Here is a 20,176-nt window from a genome sequence, read left to right as displayed (position 1 = left end):
TGCTTGCAGTAGCAGGTTATTTGGTTTTGTCAATGTATTTTTTCTGAGGAAACTTCACCCAGGAAAGCGCAGCGTTTAGCTCTGGTTGCTCTCTGTGTGGATTGTGCCTGTCCTCAGCCAGGCACACAGCAGCTTTCAGAGAGGAACATGGACATGGACAAGCAAACGCTTGGGGCAGCTGCAGCGTAGGGATGGGGGCAGTCTGTAATATTTCTGTCAGGCTCAAAAGCTACAGGATGTTTCCATTGCAAGAGGCGAGTCTGTTGGGAGCCCCAGTCTCCCAAATTCCAAACGCCGTGTGTGAAAGAGTGCTGAGCCCCGTTGTTTCTTTCTGCTGCTCTCTAACGCAGTTTCTCTGGCTTTTTCTTTGGTTGGTTTTTAATGCCTGGTAGGTGTCCAAGCTCCGTTCCATCAAGGCACTTGCAAACCTGCCACTTGCCCAGCTTCTGCTGGGGGCCAAGCCAAAGGGATGAAGCCGCGTGCTCGTAGCAAGCCTGAAGCAAAGTTAAAGCGCTGAGAAGTTCCCCCAGTCAGCCCGGAGCCAGCGTGCAGCTGCGATGAGATGGAAGAGCCTGGGAAACCATTCGTCGGCAGGAGGCGATGGAAGAAGGTCCAGTGCGTGTGGCGCCCGGGATTAAGCGATACGCTCAGTTTCGTGTCTGGACCAGTACTGTGCTTGCCCTTTGACTAAGCCCCAGTTCAGAGCAGAAATTGTTGTTACTCCTCGTGGGTGCCAGAGCGCTGTTCCTGCTCTCTCCTCCCCGGTGCATGAATTTAATCTTCTGTGTCTAGGCAGGGCCTTGATAATGCTCCTGTGTGGGCACTGTGTATGTGAATGGCAGGTTTCCTGCATAGTTGTGACTGATCTTTCTTGCTTCTTTTCATGAGGAAAATCTTGATATGTACTGCGCAGGAACGATAGAAATGCAAAGAAGTGATGAAGAAAGAGGTGCCAGTCAAGGAGGGAGTGCAGGTTAGTTCTGTTTTTCAATTTTCTTGACTGTGTTCTAGCCAAAAGCCTTGTCTTAAACAATTGCAATGAGCTGAACTACTGGGTATTTCAGTAGCTTTCAGATGACCACCTTCAGTCCTTGCCCCAGCAGGTGGAAACACGGGATGGAGGTCAGCACGTGCGCCCTCAGGTCATAGCGGGGCCTCCTCAGCCCCGGGGTGGGGATGCTGTTCCTGGGGACGCTGGTTGCAGCCCGCGATGGGGATGCTGGCGGTGGGGCTGTCAGCAGCAGGCCAGGGCGGAGCTGGCAGTAGCAGCGGTGTTGGTACCAGGCCGGAGTGGGGATGCTGGTTCGGGGGCGGTTGTTCCTTTAGGAACGGCGAGGTGGCGCCGCGGCTGCAGCCTTTGCCGGGCAAGGGCAAGGTGTGAAGGCAGCAGAAGTGGAAGTGGCGCTGGGTGGGCCCAGGGCCGGCAGCGTGATGGTGGGCAGAGAGGGCTCCCGCATACCAGAGCGGTGAGGGCGTCTGCCGTGCCTTGCCCCTGCCCCCACCGCTCCGCAGCTTCTTCCCGGCCCAGGGGCTCCTGGGGGCTGCCCCGGGGGGCTGCAGCGGCGTGCGTCCCACTGCTGTCGGGTGCTGCGGGGCACGGCCTGGCATGGGCTGCATGAAACCTGTCCCCTCAGGTGTGCGAGGGGCCTTTGCCCCCTGGCATCCCTCTGGCTTCTAGATGGCTTGGCAGGCACGTTGTTGCTGTTGGATGCTCTCCGCTTGCTGTGTCCTGCCTGCTGCCCGCTGCCGCCCCCACCGTGCCGTGCCCGCCCACCTTCCCCTCTGACAGCGTTTTTGAGTTATTGGGCACCTGGCACAACCACCCTCTTCTTCTTTTTCTTTGGTGGGATGCTGTCGCGCAGGGTGGTCTCTTGTGTTTTGGGGGCGCTGGCTGGTGCGGGGCGCTTGGCCTTCTTGCCGCCCATCTCTCCCGATCTGGGCACCATCTGGCAGGAGGCGGCACCCGGCGGCAGCGGCAAGCGGGTCAAAAGCACCCGGGGCTGCCTCCGCAGTGCCTCCTGCACCAGTTGGGCCGTGCGGGGTGGATGACGCTGGGGGGCAGCCGGGGGCTGGCCAGGGGACTCAGGAGCGGGATCTGCAGGGGGCTCAGCAGGGGAGTCTCCGCAAGAGCCTTCAGGGGATCCTTGCGGGGACTCTCCACAGGACTGTCGTCTGAAGTCTCCGGAGAGCTCTCCTCAGAAGTGTCCGAGGGGCTGAGTGGCAGCCAGGTGGGGAGGTCTGCCGCCACCGTGCCCTGCTTCCCCTCGGGGTCCTGCAAGGGGAGGGCCGGCCCCCCCCCGAAGGGGTCGGCGTCCCCCAGCATTGCCGCTGCCAGGCGGTCCTTGGGGCAGTTGCCCTCCAGCCCGTTGTCCCAGAAGTCGGGGACTTCGCTGAAGGAGGCGGTGCTGGCAAGGCTGTCGGGGACATCAGGGAAGGTGATTTCACCGTCCCCCAGCATCACCGCTGCCACTTGCTCCTTGTTGCAGCCGCCCTCTGCCCTGTACTCCAAGAGGTGGGGGAGCTTGTTGAGGGAGGTGGTCAAGCTGGGGATGACGGGGACACTGGGGACAGTGTCCTCACCATCCCCCAGCCCCCTGCCACGGCTCGTTCATTGGGGCAGCCACCCTCCGCCACGTACTCGGAGAGGTCAGGGAGCTCATTGAGGACGTCAGTGGTCAAGTTGGGGACGTTGGTGGTCAAGATGGTGTCCTCGCTGTCCCCTAGCCGCGCCGCCATGGCTTGGTCCTGGGGGCAGTCGCCGTCCGCCACGTACTCCGAGAAGTCGTGGAGCTCATTGAGGAAAGCAGTGCTGGCGAGGCTGTTGGGGAAATCAAGGCCATCAGGGACAGTGTCCTCGCTGTCCCCCAGCCCCGCCGCCGCCACTCGTTCACTGGGGCAGCTGCCCTCTGCCACGTACTCGGAGAAGTCAGGGAGGTGGCTGAGGAAGTTGGTAGAGTCGGGGACATTATCGACAGTGACCTCGCCGTCCCCCAGCCCCGCCACTGCCTCTCTCTCTTTGGGGCTGCCGCCGTATGCCCTGTACTCCAAGAAATGAGGGAGCTTGTTGAGGTAGGTGCTCAAGTCGGGGACTTCGGGGACACCGGGGACGGTGTCCTCGCTGTCCCCCAGCCCCGCTGCCACTGCTTGCTCCTTGGGGTAGCCATCGTCCGCCACGTACTTGGGGAGGTTGGGGAGCTCATTGAGGAAGGCAGTAAAGTGGAGGACATGGGGGACGGTGCCCACGCTGTCCCCCAGCGCTGCCGCCACCGCTCGCTCCTTGGGGCAGCCGTCCTCCGCCACGTACTCGGAGAGGTCGGGGAGCTCGTGGAGGAAGGCGGTGAAGCTGGGGCTGTCGGGGACATCGGGGACGGTGTCCTCGCTGTCCGTGGTGTCGAGCCAGGCGAGCACACGGCTGGCGGTGGTGTCCTCTGCCTGCTCAGGAAAGGCCTCGGCGAAGGCGTCTGGCCCCTGCTGGGGCAGATCCGCGGGCTTCCCCGGGGCCCCCGGGGTGGTCACCACTGCTGAAAAAGGAAACAAAAGCAATCGAACCCCGGGGCGATGCCAGCTTTGCTAAGCTTGGCCACCCGACCATGGGCTCTGCCACCCCCCAGACCTCACCTTTGGGCTTCGTCGTGGCTCTGCCAGTCGGCAGAGGCAGGGTGGTCTGGCGGGGGCTGGCAGCAGGGACAGTGTCCTCGATGGCCGCCCCGTCCTTGCTGGAGGCCTCCAATGGCTTCTGGGCGCTGCCGGGCAGGGTGAGGAGCACGGGGGGCCTGTGGGGTCCAGGGTCTCCCCCTGGCCCACGGCCCACGGCCCCAGGCCCATCGGCTGGTGGGGCACCAGTGTCCCTATCACCACCTGCTGTCCCCAGCTGTAGGCAGGGGGACAAGGAGCGGCCACGGTGGGGAGCTGCACCCTGCACGGGAGCTGCACCCCTTGGGGGAGCTGCACCGTGGGAGGGAGCTGCAGCCCAGGAGGGAGCTGCACGACACGGGGGAGCCGCGCCATCGGGGGGAGCTGCACCCCTTGGGGGAGCTGCACACCATGAGGGAGCTGCACCCCAGAGGGAAGCTGCACGACACGGGGGAGCTGCGCCATCGGGGGGAGCTGCACCCCTTGGGGGAGCTGCACACCGTGAGGGAGCTGCACCCCAGGAGGGAGCTCAGGGCCTTCCCAGAGGGGCAAAACGCCCGCGGCCTGATCCGTTGGGGGGGCAACGATCCTTCCTGCGCCTGGCAAGGCACCAGTGGCTGCTCCAAAGCACCGGGACCCCCGCCAACATCTCTGCATCCCGTTCCTCACGGCTGCTGCCACTGGCTCCGCAGGGGATGAGGACGGCGAGCTCTGCAGTGCTCTTCAAGAAGGCATTCCCTTGCTCTTGCCACTGCTAGCCAGCTGAAAAGGCTAGCCAGCCTCGGGAACCTCCACGTGTTGGTGGTTCTTCTCGTCTCCAGCAGCCTCGGCAAGCCTCCTCCGGCCTTCCTCCCTCAGCCCTCGCCAAGTAATTCCACCGCCTCCTCAAGGACTTCCTCTCGCACTTCGTCTTCGGGCTGCCCCCAGGCCAGCTATGGCAGCGGGCCGCGGGAGCGTGCTCCCTTTTATGCTGTCCCGGGGCATGGTGACTGCTGCGTTGCCGGGTGGTGGCACTGTGACACGGGGGGGACGGGGCCCCCCCGCGCAGCCCCGCCCGCCGGCCCTCCGCCCAGCATCCTTCCCAGGAAGGCCTTTGGGCTGCTGGCCCCGAGGCAGTCCCTGGGCCCAGGAGGCTCAGGGGGCTGTCCCTGCCCTTGCTGGCCATGCACTGGGCACAGCTGCTGGGCGTCCCGCTAACTACAGCTGGACATTCAGACTGCGTCATGAAGGCTGTTTGTACCATAGCCATGTATTTGGTTGTGGGGATGCCAGAGGTGAAAGCAAGGCTTTGGGTTCCCTCTGCGTGAACTGCGCAGAGCCGTAGAGCACGTGCAGGATGGCCTCGCCGCTCCTGACCGATGCACCAAGGGACATTTGCTACTACCCTGCTTATGGTGAGGTCTTCTTCTGGGAAAGAAGTCCCAAATTGTTTTCTCTTCTTGACCCTCTTTTTCCTTGCACTCAAGAGCTTTTCTCCTCCTTTGGCCTTCACCCTCAAGACCTTTCCTGAAAGTGACGGCAGCCCTCTCAGCCTTTGTCTTGCTCCTGCTAGTCGTCTTCCCCTCAGCTAGATAGTCCCGAAGGTCCCTGGAGGTCCCTGCCAACTCAGCCCTTCTCTTCTCTCCTCTTCTCTTCCCTGCACTCAGGATGAGGCGCAGAACAAGGAGACCACTCTTTGCCTGAAATGCCAGGGGGTTTACAGCTCCAGAAACACTTTCGAGGACACAAATCAAAAGGGATACAAGTAGAAACAGGATTTCATTTTAGTTGACTTAATTTTACTTTATTTTATTTTCTGCCTGGTTATGTTGGTTTATGTTATTTTAGTTTAGTTTCTTTCATGTTATGTTATTGTATTTGATTTTATCAAATTTTCTTTGGGTTTATTTTTTATTATTTTATTTTATGTTGGTTAATCTTACTTTACTTTACCTTGCTTTATGCGTTTTTATTTTATTTTGCTATTTAATGTTATGATTTTATCATTTTATTATTTTATTTTCTCTGATTTTATTTGAGGCTATTTTAGGCCATTTTGCTGAATCTCTTTCAGAGCCGATGCTCACAAGCATTAGCACAATGCGCACGTGTAGGCAGGAGCAGGCTGATGTGTTCTTCAGTTTAGTTGGAAAAATCATGCCCTGCAGTGTGGCAAAGGAAAGCCGCAGAAAGGAGCAGCAGGAATACGGGCCAAGCAGTCCCTCGTTTCTCAACAGTGCAGAAGAACTTGAAGAAGGAGGATGGGTCCCGACCACCCCCAGAAAAGTAGAAGAAGAAGAGGGGTGTGGTGCCCTGGGGTATTTTCCCAAGTAGGACACGGGTCGATGACAAGCACACCTTTTGCCTTCCAAAACTTGCTCCGCTGTGCTTCTTGGCCAGGGAGGCAGGAAAAGCGCTCTCCTGCCTGCCCTGCGCTTGGATCGCATGCAGGGAGAGCTGAAAAGCGGCAGCTGCGGAGGGCGGAGCAAGCCTGGAGCCCTTCCAAGCACAGGCTGTTTTGCACAAGCAAGAACACCTCGGGAAACGGAGCCAAGGCAAGAGCAGAGCTCGCTCCTGCTCCAAACCTGCAATGGGCAAAAGAGCCAGGGAGCGCCAGGGCACGAGCGGCGCCTCGGAGGTGCAAGAGCAGCAGGCAAGAACTGAGCCCCAAGGGCCCAGAGGAGCCCTGACAAGGGGCTGCGCTCAATGCTGTTAGAGAGGAGAAGCAGCAATCCCCGGGGGCCACCCTGGGCGTCCGCCCTGGGAGTCTAGAAAGCGTCCTCCCCCCGCATGCGGGGCACAAGGGCCACCTTCGTGGAGCAGGAGCAGCAGGCACCTAGCCAAAATGGCCCAAAGGAGCCCTGGCAAGGGGCCGTGCTCAGTGCTGCAGAGGAAGGCAAAAAGCCCCGGGGTCACTTGCTGGCCCAGCGTGGGGGGAAAAAGCCTTCGTCCCCCCAGCTGCAGGGCACGAGAGGCCATCTTCGTGGTGCACGAGCAGCAGGCAGTAACCCAGCCAAAAGGGACCAGAGGAGCCCTGACAAGTGCTCATGCTCAATGCTGCAGAGGAAGGCAAAAAGCCCCCAGGGAGCAGTGCCAGTCTGCCCCGGGGGAAAATTCCTTCCTGACCCCAGCGCCGCCGGCGACCGGCTATTCCCTGAGCACGTGAGCAAGACCTGCCTCCTCGGCCCACAGGCTGCTCACGCCTCCCAGGAGATGCTCAAGCCCGATTCTCCCTCCACCTGCTGCCACCTCAGGGCCTTCCCAGAGGGGCAAAATGCCCACGGCCTGATCCCAGTATTCCCATTAGAACTGTGCGAATGATGGCATTTTTACTACGCTGAATCAAATCCATTCTATTCACAACATATGCTGTCTTTTACTGGAAAATACATAAAGGTAATGTTTGGAAAATTACTACAAGGCTACATTGTTTAGAATGAAAACACAAAGGCCACTTCAGCCAATGTCTCTACCCCTAGTATTACAAATAGCTACCAGGTAGAGTACTTGAGTGTCGGAGAAAGAACAGTCATAGCCTAGACACGTCCAAGTGCAAGTCTCCTTCAGTGAAAAAAATCACTCATCTGACAAGGAAATAACAGCAATGTCAGCAGCAGAGTCTTTAGAACAGTGTTTCTTTGTGGGAGCCCAAGCCCCGAGTTCAGCTATCTACCTTATCCCCGCACACGGGTATTGCTTTGAGCTTTGATGCCAGCAGCATCTCTCCTCTCCTTTCAGGGCAGCATTACAATACCAGGAGAGGGTGCCATCCAGCCAGAAACGCAGGATGCATTGGCAAGACAGCACTAAGCATACGCATTGAAATTAACCCCCAAAACAAGGCCATGTTTATAAGCACAACGCTGTGGCGTCCAGAATTACTAGGTAGTGCCTGAAAGCACTGCAGCAACTCCTGCAGGAATATGCCCAAAGTCTACATGCAGAGCCACATAAATTCAGGGTTTTTTGCTTGCAAATGCTTCATGGGTACCAGGATGCTGCTGTATTGTCTTTCTGAGACTCCCTGTAACTCATCCGTCTACTTTATTTCTTCAGAACCAACATCAGAAAGACATGGCAAAACCACAAGCTGATGACATCTACTAATTGTGGTGGAGAGGCGTATCTTTAAGGCGGCTGGAAAACAGGAGCAGGCAAACAATGCCAGTGTAGCTGAGAGAGAACTGGACCGCGTGAATACCTAAATGACAGCATTAATCCTCTAGGCAGGATTGCATTTGAATATCTGTCGTTTTAGTCAGTACACCCAATTCCCGGTCCTCCATAAATCTCAGCAATAGAGAATACAGAGTTAAAACTGGGAGCACAGAGACCAGCTTAGGGTAAAAACAGACTTAGAAAGTGTCCGGATGATGTGTCCAGAAAGCCAAATCCTACTTACCTTTAACAGAGAGTGCAGCTGGGGGGGAAAGGGGAAGGAAGAAAAGGTGGAGAAAAGGAAAAGGGTGGGCACACAACTGAAAAAGAAAGGAGCGCAGTTATCGCGAAGACCAGCGCAGCTCGCTCTTTGATGCACGCAGATGCCTGCGTTCAGATGGGAAACAGCAGAAAAACCCTGACAGGGCTCCTTTTCACTGTCCTCCTCCCTGCGTGCGTGCTGGGACCTCCTCGTTTCCCCGAAGGCCTCCCAGACTCCCAGGGGGTAGCAAACAACTGCACCTGCAGAAGCAAAGGGGCGGCCGTGCCTCGGCTTCGGAGAGGCCCAAAGCCGCCCTGGGCCCCAGCAGCCCCTGGCGCCCCGGCATTTGCTTGGCCCCGAGGCCCCGCGGGGCCTGCCAGCACCGGGGACCCCCGGGGACAGAAGCCAAGGACAGCGGTCAGCCCCCGTGGGGAGAGGGACAGGGCTCTGTCCTCCCTTCTGGCCGCAGGAGGACGCCCTGGGCCGCGCCAGCACAGGGCGTCTCTCCTCCTCAGCGCCCGGGGGCAGCGAGGCCTGAGGGAGGCCCTGGGTGCCGGGCTCAGCCTGGCCGCTGCCAGCGGCTCCCGGCACGCAGCTCCTCCTGCCCAGGGCGGTGGCTGGAGCACAGCCAGAGCCACCCTTTGGGAAAGCCGTGCCGGTGCCCAGCAAAGCCCGGGCAGCTCCCCCCCGGCCCTGCCCCCGGCCCTGCCCCTCGCCCTTCCCTCCCCTCCCGCCCTGCGCAGGCCCAGCCCCCCCAGCCGCGCCATTGGCCACGGCGGAGCCAATCGGCGGAGCCGGAGGCGGGCTGTCAGTCAGAGCCGGGTGGGGCGGGGCCGGAGGGGCGCGAGGCCCGGGGGCCTGAGGAGAAAGGGGCGGGAGCCGGGCCGGGGGCAGCCGGGGCCCGGGGGGAGCAGGGCCAGGCCAGGGCCAGGGCCAGGCCCAGGCCACAGGGCCAGGGGAGCTGCAGGAGCAGGTATGTGCCAGTGGGGATGGGCCTGGGGCAGGGGCCTGGAGGCCTCACCGCCCACGGGCCCCGCCACGGCCCAGTCCCCAGCCCTGGGCCCGAGGGCTCAGCCCCAGGGCCAGCCCCAGCAGCAGGGTGGGAGCGGTTCCTGCTGCTGCCCCCAGGGTCGCCAGCCCCAGCCCTGCCAGCTGGAGGTGGGTGTTTGATGTCCGCAGGGCAGGGGAAGGCAGAGTGGCCTCCTCTCTGCAGGCGGCTCCGGGCTTTGGGGCAGGGCATGCTGTGGTGGGGACAGGCCAGGGGCCTTTGCTGTCCCCTCCTGTGGGTCTGGTGCTGATGGACAGCCCCGCCTCTGCCGACAGCCTTTGAGAAATGGGGATTTCCAGACACGGAGCTGTTTCTGCCTCCTGGTGGGAGCACGCGCCGGGGCGTTGTTGGCAGAGCAGCCGGTGGGGAGCGCTCCTGGTTGGAGGCAGCTCCCTTGGCAGATGCTTGTGCTACCGCCAACCGGCCCAAAACCTTTCTAACGCCAATTTGGCATTCAGAAAGCAGGCCTTCTTTATTGCAGCGCTGGATGAACGGGGGATACCTCCGCCCAGCGTGCATGCCGTAGGTCACGCCAGCAAAGTGTTTATCAAACTTAAAACGCACATACTCCTTAATTTTCCGAGGAAAGTCATTGATATTACAATTATTTCCCAGAAATCATTACCATCTTTCCCCTCCCACCGGAGCATGCGCTGTTTGATTCTGGGGCTTGTTTCGGGGGTCCTTGGTGGTCGTTCTCCTCAAGTTCCAGCTGTCCGCTTGTTGACCTCGTTGTTTTTTTCCACCTCAGCATGCTGATTTGGCTGTTTCCTTTTGTTAAGAACACAGCTGACACTCGCCAGTGTTCAGGGAGTTTCTTGGTTTATGTTCAGACTGCCCATGATCTTTGTCCTGAGCTCACTCTTTCATTCAGAGATTCCTTCTTACCTTACAGGCCTCTCCTCTGTCCTTGGTTTCTGCGGGCATGCTGATTCACTTCCTTCCTAGCTCTACTCTGTCCTTGGTAGCTGTCAGTTGTTGGTGACCAACTTCTTCTAAGCAGGCCTTGATGATGAACGTTTTGAAGCAGGCCTTGGTAATTAACTCCTTTTCTGAATCCCACGTGTAACACTTGTGCCCCTCTCTGGGCCCCAAGGTGGGATACCTGCCTGTCCCCCCACCCAAGCTGTGCTGCGGGCTTCTGGGAATTGGGGGTACCGAGGGCGGATGGTTTTACCACAGCCGGGAAGGTCCGGTAACCTGTCAGGGACTTTTTTTTTTTCCTGGTGCTTGCAGTAGCAGGTTATTTGGTTTTGTCAATGTATTTTTTCTGAGGAAACTTCACCCAGGAAAGCGCAGCGTTTAGCTCTGGTTGCTCTCTGTGTGGATTGTGCCTGTCCTCAGCCAGGCACACAGCAGCTTTCAGAGAGGAACATGGACATGGACAAGCAAACGCTTGGGGCAGCTGCAGCGTAGGGATGGGGGCAGTCTGTAATATTTCTGTCAGGCTCAAAAGCTACAGGATGTTTCCATTGCAAGAGGCGAGTCTGTTGGGAGCCCCAGTCTCCCAAATTCCAAACGCCGTGTGTGAAAGAGTGCTGAGCCCCGTTGTTTCTTTCTGCTGCTCTCTAACGCAGTTTCTCTGGCTTTTTCTTTGGTTGGTTTTTAATGCCTGGTAGGTGTCCAAGCTCCGTTCCATCAAGGCACTTGCAAACCTGCCACTTGCCCAGCTTCTGCTGGGGGCCAAGCCAAAGGGATGAAGCCGCGTGCTCGTAGCAAGCCTGAAGCAAAGTTAAAGCGCTGAGAAGTTCCCCCAGTCAGCCCGGAGCCAGCGTGCAGCTGCGATGAGATGGAAGAGCCTGGGAAACCATTCGTCGGCAGGAGGCGATGGAAGAAGGTCCAGTGCGTGTGGCGCCCGGGATTAAGCGATACGCTCAGTTTCGTGTCTGGACCAGTACTGTGCTTGCCCTTTGACTAAGCCCCAGTTCAGAGCAGAAATTGTTGTTACTCCTCGTGGGTGCCAGAGCGCTGTTCCTGCTCTCTCCTCCCCGGTGCATGAATTTAATCTTCTGTGTCTAGGCAGGGCCTTGATAATGCTCCTGTGTGGGCACTGTGTATGTGAATGGCAGGTTTCCTGCATAGTTGTGACTGATCTTTCTTGCTTCTTTTCATGAGGAAAATCTTGATATGTACTGCGCAGGAACGATAGAAATGCAAAGAAGTGATGAAGAAAGAGGTGCCAGTCAAGGAGGGAGTGCAGGTTAGTTCTGTTTTTCAATTTTCTTGACTGTGTTCTAGCCAAAAGCCTTGTCTTAAACAATTGCAATGAGCTGAACTACTGGGTATTTCAGTAGCTTTCAGATGACCACCTTCAGTCCTTGCCCCAGCAGGTGGAAACACGGGATGGAGGTCAGCACGTGCGCCCTCAGGTCATAGCGGGGCCTCCTCAGCCCCGGGGTGGGGATGCTGTTCCTGGGGACGCTGGTTGCAGCCCGCGATGGGGATGCTGGCGGTGGGGCTGTCAGCAGCAGGCCAGGGCGGAGCTGGCAGTAGCAGCGGTGTTGGTACCAGGCCGGAGTGGGGATGCTGGTTCGGGGGCGGTTGTTCCTTTAGGAACGGCGAGGTGGCGCCGCGGCTGCAGCCTTTGCCGGGCAAGGGCAAGGTGTGAAGGCAGCAGAAGTGGAAGTGGCGCTGGGTGGGCCCAGGGCCGGCAGCGTGATGGTGGGCAGAGAGGGCTCCCGCATACCAGAGCGGTGAGGGCGTCTGCCGTGCCTTGCCCCTGCCCCCACCGCTCCGCAGCTTCTTCCCGGCCCAGGGGCTCCTGGGGGCTGCCCCGGGGGGCTGCAGCGGCGTGCGTCCCACTGCTGTCGGGTGCTGCGGGGCACGGCCTGGCATGGGCTGCATGAAACCTGTCCCCTCAGGTGTGCGAGGGGCCTTTGCCCCCTGGCATCCCTCTGGCTTCTAGATGGCTTGGCAGGCACGTTGTTGCTGTTGGATGCTCTCCGCTTGCTGTGTCCTGCCTGCTGCCCGCTGCCGCCCCCACCGTGCCGTGCCCGCCCACCTTCCCCTCTGACAGCGTTTTTGAGTTATTGGGCACCTGGCACAACCACCCTCTTCTTCTTTTTCTTTGGTGGGATGCTGTCGCGCAGGGTGGTCTCTTGTGTTTTGGGGGCGCTGGCTGGTGCGGGGCGCTTGGCCTTCTTGCCGCCCATCTCTCCCGATCTGGGCACCATCTGGCAGGAGGCGGCACCCGGCGGCAGCGGCAAGCGGGTCAAAAGCACCCGGGGCTGCCTCCGCAGTGCCTCCTGCACCAGTTGGGCCGTGCGGGGTGGATGACGCTGGGGGGCAGCCGGGGGCTGGCCAGGGGACTCAGGAGCGGGATCTGCAGGGGGCTCAGCAGGGGAGTCTCCGCAAGAGCCTTCAGGGGATCCTTGCGGGGACTCTCCACAGGACTGTCGTCTGAAGTCTCCGGAGAGCTCTCCTCAGAAGTGTCCGAGGGGCTGAGTGGCAGCCAGGTGGGGAGGTCTGCCGCCACCGTGCCCTGCTTCCCCTCGGGGTCCTGCAAGGGGGAGGCCGGCCCCCCCCAGAAGGGGTCGGCGTCCCCCAGCATTGCCGCTGCCAGGCGGTCCTTGGGGCAGTTGCCCTCCAGCCCGTTGTCCCAGAAGTCGGGGACTTCGCTGAAGGAGGCGGTGCTGGCAAGGCTGTCGGGGACATCAGGGAAGGTGATTTCACCGTCCCCCAGCATCACCGCTGCCACTTGCTCCTTGTTGCAGCCGCCCTCTGCCCTGTACTCCAAGAGGTGGGGGAGCTTGTTGAGGGAGGTGGTCAAGCTGGGGATGACGGGGACACTGGGGACAGTGTCCTCACCATCCCCCAGCCCCCTGCCACGGCTCGTTCATTGGGGCAGCCACCCTCCGCCACGTACTCGGAGAGGTCAGGGAGCTCATTGAGGACGTCAGTGGTCAAGTTGGGGACGTTGGTGGTCAAGATGGTGTCCTCGCTGTCCCCTAGCCGCGCCGCCATGGCTTGGTCCTGGGGGCAGTCGCCGTCCGCCACGTACTCCGAGAAGTCGTGGAGCTCATTGAGGAAAGCAGTGCTGGCGAGGCTGTTGGGGAAATCAAGGCCATCAGGGACAGTGTCCTCGCTGTCCCCCAGCCCCGCCGCCGCCACTCGTTCACTGGGGCAGCTGCCCTCTGCCACGTACTCGGAGAAGTCAGGGAGGTGGCTGAGGAAGTTGGTAGAGTCGGGGACATTATCGACAGTGACCTCGCCGTCCCCCAGCCCCGCCACTGCCTCTCTCTCTTTGGGGCTGCCGCCGTATGCCCTGTACTCCAAGAAATGAGGGAGCTTGTTGAGGTAGGTGCTCAAGTCGGGGACTTCGGGGACACCGGGGACGGTGTCCTCGCTGTCCCCCAGCCCCGCTGCCACTGCTTGCTCCTTGGGGTAGCCATCGTCCGCCACGTACTTGGGGAGGTTGGGGAGCTCATTGAGGAAGGCAGTAAAGTGGAGGACATGGGGGACGGTGCCCACGCTGTCCCCCAGCGCTGCCGCCACCGCTCGCTCCTTGGGGCAGCCGTCCTCCGCCACGTACTCGGAGAGGTCGGGGAGCTCGTGGAGGAAGGCGGTGAAGCTGGGGCTGTCGGGGACATCGGGGACGGTGTCCTCGCTGTCCGTGGTGTCGAGCCAGGCGAGCACACGGCTGGCGGTGGTGTCCTCTGCCTGCTCAGGAAAGGCCTCGGCGAAGGCGTCTGGCCCCTGCTGGGGCAGATCCGCGGGCTTCCCCGGGGCCCCCGGGGTGGTCACCACTGCTGAAAAAGGAAACAAAAGCAATCGAACCCCGGGGCGATGCCAGCTTTGCTAAGCTTGGCCACCCGACCATGGGCTCTGCCACCCCCCAGACCTCACCTTTGGGCTTCGTCGTGGCTCTGCCAGTCGGCAGAGGCAGGGTGGTCTGGCGGGGGCTGGCAGCAGGGACAGTGTCCTCGATGGCCGCCCCGTCCTTGCTGGAGGCCTCCAATGGCTTCTGGGCGCTGCCGGGCAGGGTGAGGAGCACGGGGGGGCCTGTGGGGTCCAGGGTCTCCCCCTGGCCCACGGCCCACGGCCCCAGGCCCATCGGCTGGTGGGGCACCAGTGTCCCTATCACCACCTGCTGTCCCCAGCTGTAGGCAGGGGGACAAGGAGCGGCCACGGTGGGGAGCTGCACCCTGCACGGGAGCTGCACCCCTTGGGGGAGCTGCACCGTGGGAGGGAGCTGCAGCCCAGGAGGGAGCTGCACGACACGGGGGAGCCGCGCCATCGGGGGGAGCTGCACCCCTTGGGGGAGCTGCACACCATGAGGGAGCTGCACCCCAGAGGGAAGCTGCACGACACGGGGGAGCTGCGCCATCGGGGGGAGCTGCACCCCTTGGGGGAGCTGCACACCGTGAGGGAGCTGCACCCCAGGAGGGAGCTCAGGGCCTTCCCAGAGGGGCAAAACGCCCGCGGCCTGATCCGTTGGGGGGGCAACGATCCTTCCTGCGCCTGGCAAGGCACCAGTGGCTGCTCCAAAGCACCGGGACCCCCGCCAACATCTCTGCATCCCGTTCCTCACGGCTGCTGCCACTGGCTCCGCAGGGGATGAGGACGGCGAGCTCTGCAGTGCTCTTCAAGAAGGCATTCCCTTGCTCTTGCCACTGCTAGCCAGCTGAAAAGGCTAGCCAGCCTCGGGAACCTCCACGTGTTGGTGGTTCTTCTCGTCTCCAGCAGCCTCGGCAAGCCTCCTCCGGCCTTCCTCCCTCAGCCCTCGCCAAGTAATTCCACCGCCTCCTCAAGGACTTCCTCTCGCACTTCGTCTTCGGGCTGCCCCCAGGCCAGCTATGGCAGCGGGCCGCGGGAGCGTGCTCCCTTTTATGCTGTCCCGGGGCATGGTGACTGCTGCGTTGCCGGGTGGTGGCACTGTGACACGGGGGGGCCCCGTCCCCCCGCGCAGCCCCGCCCGCCGGCCCTCCGCCCAGCATCCTTCCCAGGAAGGCCTTTGGGCTGCTGGCCCCGAGGCAGTCCCTGGGCCCAGGAGGCTCAGGGGGCTGTCCCTGCCCTTGCTGGCCATGCACTGGGCACAGCTGCTGGGCGTCCCGCTAACTACAGCTGGACATTCAGACTGCGTCATGAAGGCTGTTTGTACCATAGCCATGTATTTGGTTGTGGGGATGCCAGAGGTGAAAGCAAGGCTTTGGGTTCCCTCTGCGTGAACTGCGCAGAGCCGTAGAGCACGTGCAGGATGGCCTCGCCGCTCCTGACCGATGCACCAAGGGACATTTGCTACTACCCTGCTTATGGTGAGGTCTTCTTCTGGGAAAGAAGTCCCAAATTGTTTTCTCTTCTTGACCCTCTTTTTCCTTGCACTCAAGAGCTTTTCTCCTCCTTTGGCCTTCACCCTCAAGACCTTTCCTGAAAGTGACGGCAGCCCTCTCAGCCTTTGTCTTGCTCCTGCTAGTCGTCTTCCCCTCAGCTAGATAGTCCCGAAGGTCCCTGGAGGTCCCTGCCAACTCAGCCCTTCTCTTCTCTCCTCTTCTCTTCCCTGCACTCAGGATGAGGCGCAGAACAAGGAGACCACTCTTTGCCTGAAATGCCAGGGGGTTTACAGCTCCAGAAACACTTTCGAGGACACAAATCAAAAGGGATACAAGTAGAAACAGGATTTCATTTTAGTTGACTTAATTTTACTTTATTTTATTTTCTGCCTGGTTATGTTGGTTTATGTTATTTTAGTTTAGTTTCTTTCATGTTATGTTATTGTATTTGATTTTATCAAATTTTCTTTGGGTTTATTTTTTATTATTTTATTTTATGTTGGTTAATCTTACTTTACTTTACCTTGCTTTATGCGTTTTTATTTTATTTTGCTATTTAATGTTATGATTTTATCATTTTATTATTTTATTTTCTCTGATTTTATTTGAGGCTATTTTAGGCCATTTTGCTGAATCTCTTTCAGAGCCGATGCTCACAAGCATTAGCACAATGCGCACGTGTAGGCAGGAGCAGGCTGATGTGTTCTTCAGTTTAGTTGGAAAAATCATGCCCTGCAGTGTGGCAAAGGAAAGCCGCAGAAAGGAGCAGCAGGAATACGGGCCAAGCAGTCCCTCGTTTCTCAACAGTGCAGAAGAACTTGAAGAAGGAGGATGGGTCCCGACCACCCCCAGAAAAGTAGAAGAAGAAGAGGGGTGTGGTGCCCTGGGGTATTTTCCCAAGTAGGACACGGGTCGATGACAAGCACACCTTTTGCCTTCCAAAACTTGCTCCGCTGTGCTTCTTGGCCAGGGAGGCAGGAAAAGCGCTCTCCTGCCTGCCCTGCGCTTGGATCGCATGCAGGGAGAGCTGAAAAGCGGCAGCTGCGGAGGGCGCAGCAAGCCTGGAGCCCTTCCAAGCACAGGCTGTTTTGCACAAGCAAGAACACCTCGGGAAACGGAGCCAAGGCAAGAGCAGAGCTCGCTCCTGCTCCAAACCTGCAATGGGCAAAAGAGCCAGGGAGCGCCAGGGCACGAGCGGCGCCTCGGAGGTGCAAGAGCAGCAGGCAAGAACTGAGCCCCAAGGGCCCAGAGGAGCCCTGACAAGGGGCTGCGCTCAATGCTGTTAGAGAGGAGAAGCAGCAACCCCCGGGGGCCACCCTGGGCGTCCGCCCTGGGAGTCTAGAAAGCGTCCTCCCCCCGCATGCGGGGCACAAGGGCCACCTTCGTGGAGCAGGAGCAGCAGGCACCTAGCCAAAATGGCCCAAAGGAGCCCTGGCAAGGGGCCGTGCTCAGTGCTGCAGAGGAAGGCAAAAAGCCCCGGGGTCACTTGCTGGCCCAGCGTGGCGGGAAAAACGCCTTCGTCCCCCCAGCTGCAGGGCACGAGAGGCCATCTTCGTGGTGCACGAGCAGCAGGCAGTAACCCAGCCAAAAGGGACCAGAGGAGCCCTGACAAGTGCTCATGCTCAATGCTGCAGAGGAAGGCAAAAAGCCCCCAGGGAGCAGTGCCAGTCTGCCCCGGGGGAAAATTCCTTCCTGACCCCAGCGCCGCCGGCGACCGGCTATTCCCTGAGCACGTGAGCAAGACCTGCCTCCTCGGCCCACAGGCTGCTCACGCCTCCCAGGAGATGCTCAAGCCCGATTCTCCCTCCACCTGCTGCCACCTCAGGGCCTTCCCAGAGGGGCAAAATGCCCACGGCCTGATCCCAGTATTCCCATTAGAACTGTGCGAATGATGGCATTTTTACTACGCTGAATCAAATCCATTCTATTCACAACATATGCTGTCTTTTACTGGAAAATACATAAAGGTAATGTTTGGAAAATTACTACAAGGCTACATTGTTTAGAATGAAAACACAAAGGCCACTTCAGCCAATGTCTCTACCCCTAGTATTACAAATAGCTACCAGGTAGAGTACTTGAGTGTCGGAGAAAGAACAGTCATAGCCTAGACACGTCCAAGTGCAAGTCTCCTTCAGTGAAAAAAATCACTCATCTGACAAGGAAATAACAGCAATGTCAGCAGCAGAGTCTTTAGAACAGTGTTTCTTTGTGGGAGCCCAAGCCCCGAGTTCAGCTATCTACCTTATCCCCGCACACGGGTATTGCTTTGAGCTTTGATGCCAGCAGCATCTCTCCTCTCCTTTCAGGGCAGCATTACAATACCAGGAGAGGGTGCCATCCAGCCAGAAACGCAGGATGCATTGGCAAGACAGCACTAAGCATACGCATTGAAATTAACCCCCAAAACAAGGCCATGTTTATAAGCACAACGCTGTGGCGTCCAGAATTACTAGGTAGTGCCTGAAAGCACTGCAGCAACTCCTGCAGGAATATGCCCAAAGTCTACATGCAGAGCCACATAAATTCAGGGTTTTTTGCTTGCAAATGCTTCATGGGTACCAGGATGCTGCTGTATTGTCTTTCTGAGACTCCCTGTAACTCATCCGTCTACTTTATTTCTTCAGAACCAACATCAGAAAGACATGGCAAAACCACAAGCTGATGACATCTACTAATTGTGGTGGAGAGGCGTATCTTTAAGGCGGCTGGAAAACAGGAGCAGGCAAACAATGCCAGTGTAGCTGAGAGAGAACTGGACCGCGTGAATACCTAAATGACAGCATTAATCCTCTAGGCAGGATTGCATTTGAATATCTGTCGTTTTAGTCAGTACACCCAATTCCCGGTCCTCCATAAATCTCAGCAATAGAGAATACAGAGTTAAAACTGGGAGCACAGAGACCAGCTTAGGGTAAAAACAGACTTAGAAAGTGTCCGGATGATGTGTCCAGAAAGCCAAATCCTACTTACCTTTAACAGAGAGTGCAGCTGGGGGGGAAAGGGGAAGGAAGAAAAGGTGGAGAAAAGGAAAAGGGTGGGCACACAACTGAAAAAGAAAGGAGCGCAGTTATCGCGAAGACCAGCGCAGCTCGCTCTTTGATGCACGCAGATGCCTGCGTTCAGATGGGAAACAGCAGAAAAACCCTGACAGGGCTCCTTTTCACTGTCCTCCTCCCTGCGTGCGTGCTGGGACCTCCTCGTTTCCCCGAAGGCCTCCCAGACTCCCAGGGGGTAGCAAACAACTGCACCTGCAGAAGCAAAGGGGCGGCCGTGCCTCGGCTTCGGAGAGGCCCAAAGCCGCCCTGGGCCCCAGCAGCCCCTGGCGCCCCGGCATTTGCTTGGCCCCGAGGCCCCGCGGGGCCTGCCAGCACCGGGGACCCCCGGGGACAGAAGCCAAGGACAGCGGTCAGCCCCCGTGGGGAGAGGGACAGGGCTCTGTCCTCCCTTCTGGCCGCAGGAGGACGCCCTGGGCCGCGCCAGCACAGGGCGTCTCTCCTCCTCAGCGCCCGGGGGCAGCGAGGCCTGAGGGAGGCCCTGGGTGCCGGGCTCAGCCTGGCCGCTGCCAGCGGCTCCCGGCACGCAGCTCCTCCTGCCCAGGGCGGTGGCTGGAGCACAGCCAGAGCCACCCTTTGGGAAAGCCGTGCCGGTGCCCAGCAAAGCCCGGGCAGCTCCCCCCCGGCCCTGCCCCCGGCCCTGCCCCTCGCCCTTCCCTCCCCTCCCGCCCTGCGCAGGCCCAGCCCCCCCAGCCGCGCCATTGGCCACGGCGGAGCCAATCGGCGGAGCCGGAGGCGGGCTGTCAGTCAGAGCCGGGTGGGGCGGGGCCGGAGGGGCCGAGGCCCAGGGGCCTGAGGAGAAAGGGGCGGGAGCCGGGCCGGGGGCAGCCGGGGCCCGGGGGGAGCAGGGCCAGGCCAGGGCCAGGGCCAGGCCCAGGCCACAGGGCCAGGGGAGCTGCAGGAGCAGGTATGTGCCAGTGGGGATGGGCCTGGGGCAGGGGCCTGGAGGCCTCACCGCCCACGGGCCCCGCCACGGCCCAGTCCCCAGCCCTGGGCCCGAGGGCTCAGCCCCAGGGCCAGCCCCAGCAGCAGGGTGGGAGCGGTTCCTGCTGCTGCCCCCAGGGTCGCCAGCCCCAGCCCTGCCAGCTGGAGGTGGGTGTTTGATGTCCGCAGGGCAGGGGAAGGCAGAGTGGCCTCCTCTCTGCAGGCGGCTCCGGGCTTTGGGGCAGGGCATGCTGTGGTGGGGACAGGCCAGGGGCCTTTGCTGTCCCCTCCTGTGGGTCTGGTGCTGATGGACAGCCCCGCCTCTGCCGACAGCCTTTGAGAAATGGGGATTTCCAGACACGGAGCTGTTTCTGCCTCCTGGTGGGAGCACGCGCCGGGGCGTTGTTGGCAGAGCAGCCGGTGGGGAGCGCTCCTGGTTGGAGGCAGCTCCCTTGGCAGATGCTTGTGCTACCGCCAACCGGCCCAAAACCTTTCTAACGCCAATTTGGCATTCAGAAAGCAGGCCTTCTTTATTGCAGCGCTGGATGAACGGGGGATACCTCCGCCCAGCGTGCATGCCGTAGGTCACGCCAGCAAAGTGTTTATCAAACTTAAAACGCACATACTCCTTAATTTTCCGAGGAAAGTCATTGATATTACAATTATTTCCCAGAAATCATTACCATCTTTCCCCTCCCACCGGAGCATGCGCTGTTTGATTCTGGGGCTTGTTTCGGGGGTCCTTGGTGGTCGTTCTCCTCAAGTTCCAGCTGTCCGCTTGTTGACCTCGTTGTTTTTTTCCACCTCAGCATGCTGATTTGGCTGTTTCCTTTTGTTAAGAACACAG

At 59.6% G+C, this 20,176-nt stretch overlaps 2 protein-coding genes and 1 long non-coding RNA gene across 11 annotated transcripts in view; 1 reads left to right on the top strand and 2 right to left on the bottom strand.

The window, feature by feature from the left end:
• The window catches only part of LOC148051168 (uncharacterized), a 43,850-nt gene that overhangs the window by 11,705 nt on the left and 11,969 nt on the right, over positions 1-20,176 (top strand). For 7 of the 9 annotated variants that reach the window (XR_015700247.1, XR_015700248.1, XR_015700249.1 and 4 more), the window contains 2 exons: positions 393-973; positions 10,700-11,280. This is a non-coding gene — a long non-coding RNA (uncharacterized LOC148051168). The remainder of the gene's footprint in view (positions 1-392; positions 974-10,699; positions 11,281-20,176) is intronic. The other 2 variants (XR_015700251.1, XR_015700250.1) reach the window with 2 other exon arrangements.
• LOC148051171 (uncharacterized) lies at positions 1,985-4,098 on the bottom strand. Its single transcript, XM_087738320.1, has 4 exons — positions 4,044-4,098; positions 3,619-3,795; positions 2,581-3,521; positions 1,985-2,521 (listed from the first exon to the last, which is right to left on the bottom strand). The coding sequence occupies exons 1-4, from the start codon at positions 4,096-4,098 to the stop codon at positions 1,985-1,987; spliced, it is 1,710 nt and encodes a 569-aa protein (XP_087594446.1).
• Positions 12,292-14,928, bottom strand: LOC148051170 (uncharacterized). The gene is made up of 3 exons (XM_087738319.1): positions 13,926-14,928; positions 12,888-13,828; positions 12,292-12,828 (listed from the first exon to the last, which is right to left on the bottom strand). Exons 1-3 carry the CDS (start codon positions 14,596-14,598, stop codon positions 12,292-12,294), a joined length of 2,151 nt encoding a protein of 716 aa, XP_087594445.1. The 5' UTR covers positions 14,599-14,928.

This window comes from Nipponia nippon, unplaced genomic scaffold, assembly GCF_047370975.1.
Source record: "Nipponia nippon isolate SJK-2023a ecotype South Korea unplaced genomic scaffold, ASM4737097v1 scaffold_65, whole genome shotgun sequence".
Classification (NCBI taxonomy): Eukaryota; Metazoa; Chordata; class Aves; order Pelecaniformes; family Threskiornithidae; genus Nipponia; species Nipponia nippon.
This window is presented reverse-complemented; position numbering and strand designations above follow the sequence as displayed.

Bases quoted from the DNA above. Each gene is read 5' to 3' on its own strand.
- LOC148051171 (XM_087738320.1), bottom strand. From the start codon at position 4,098: ATGGCGCAGCTCCCCCGTGTCGTGCAGCTTCCCTCTGGGGTGCAGCTC. The intron at 3,522-3,618 runs GTGAGGTCTGGG...TTCCTTTTTCAG, and splicing joins AGCCACGACGAAGCCCAAAG to CAGTGGTGACCACCCCGGGG. The intron at 2,522-2,580 runs GTGAGGACACTG...TCCCTCAACAAG, and splicing joins TGGCAGGGGGCTGGGGGATG to CTCCCCCACCTCTTGGAGTA.
- LOC148051170 (XM_087738319.1), bottom strand. From the start codon at position 14,598: ATGCAGAGATGTTGGCGGGGGTCCCGGTGCTTTGGAGCAGCCACTGGT. The intron at 13,829-13,925 runs GTGAGGTCTGGG...TTCCTTTTTCAG, and splicing joins AGCCACGACGAAGCCCAAAG to CAGTGGTGACCACCCCGGGG. The intron at 12,829-12,887 runs GTGAGGACACTG...TCCCTCAACAAG, and splicing joins TGGCAGGGGGCTGGGGGATG to CTCCCCCACCTCTTGGAGTA.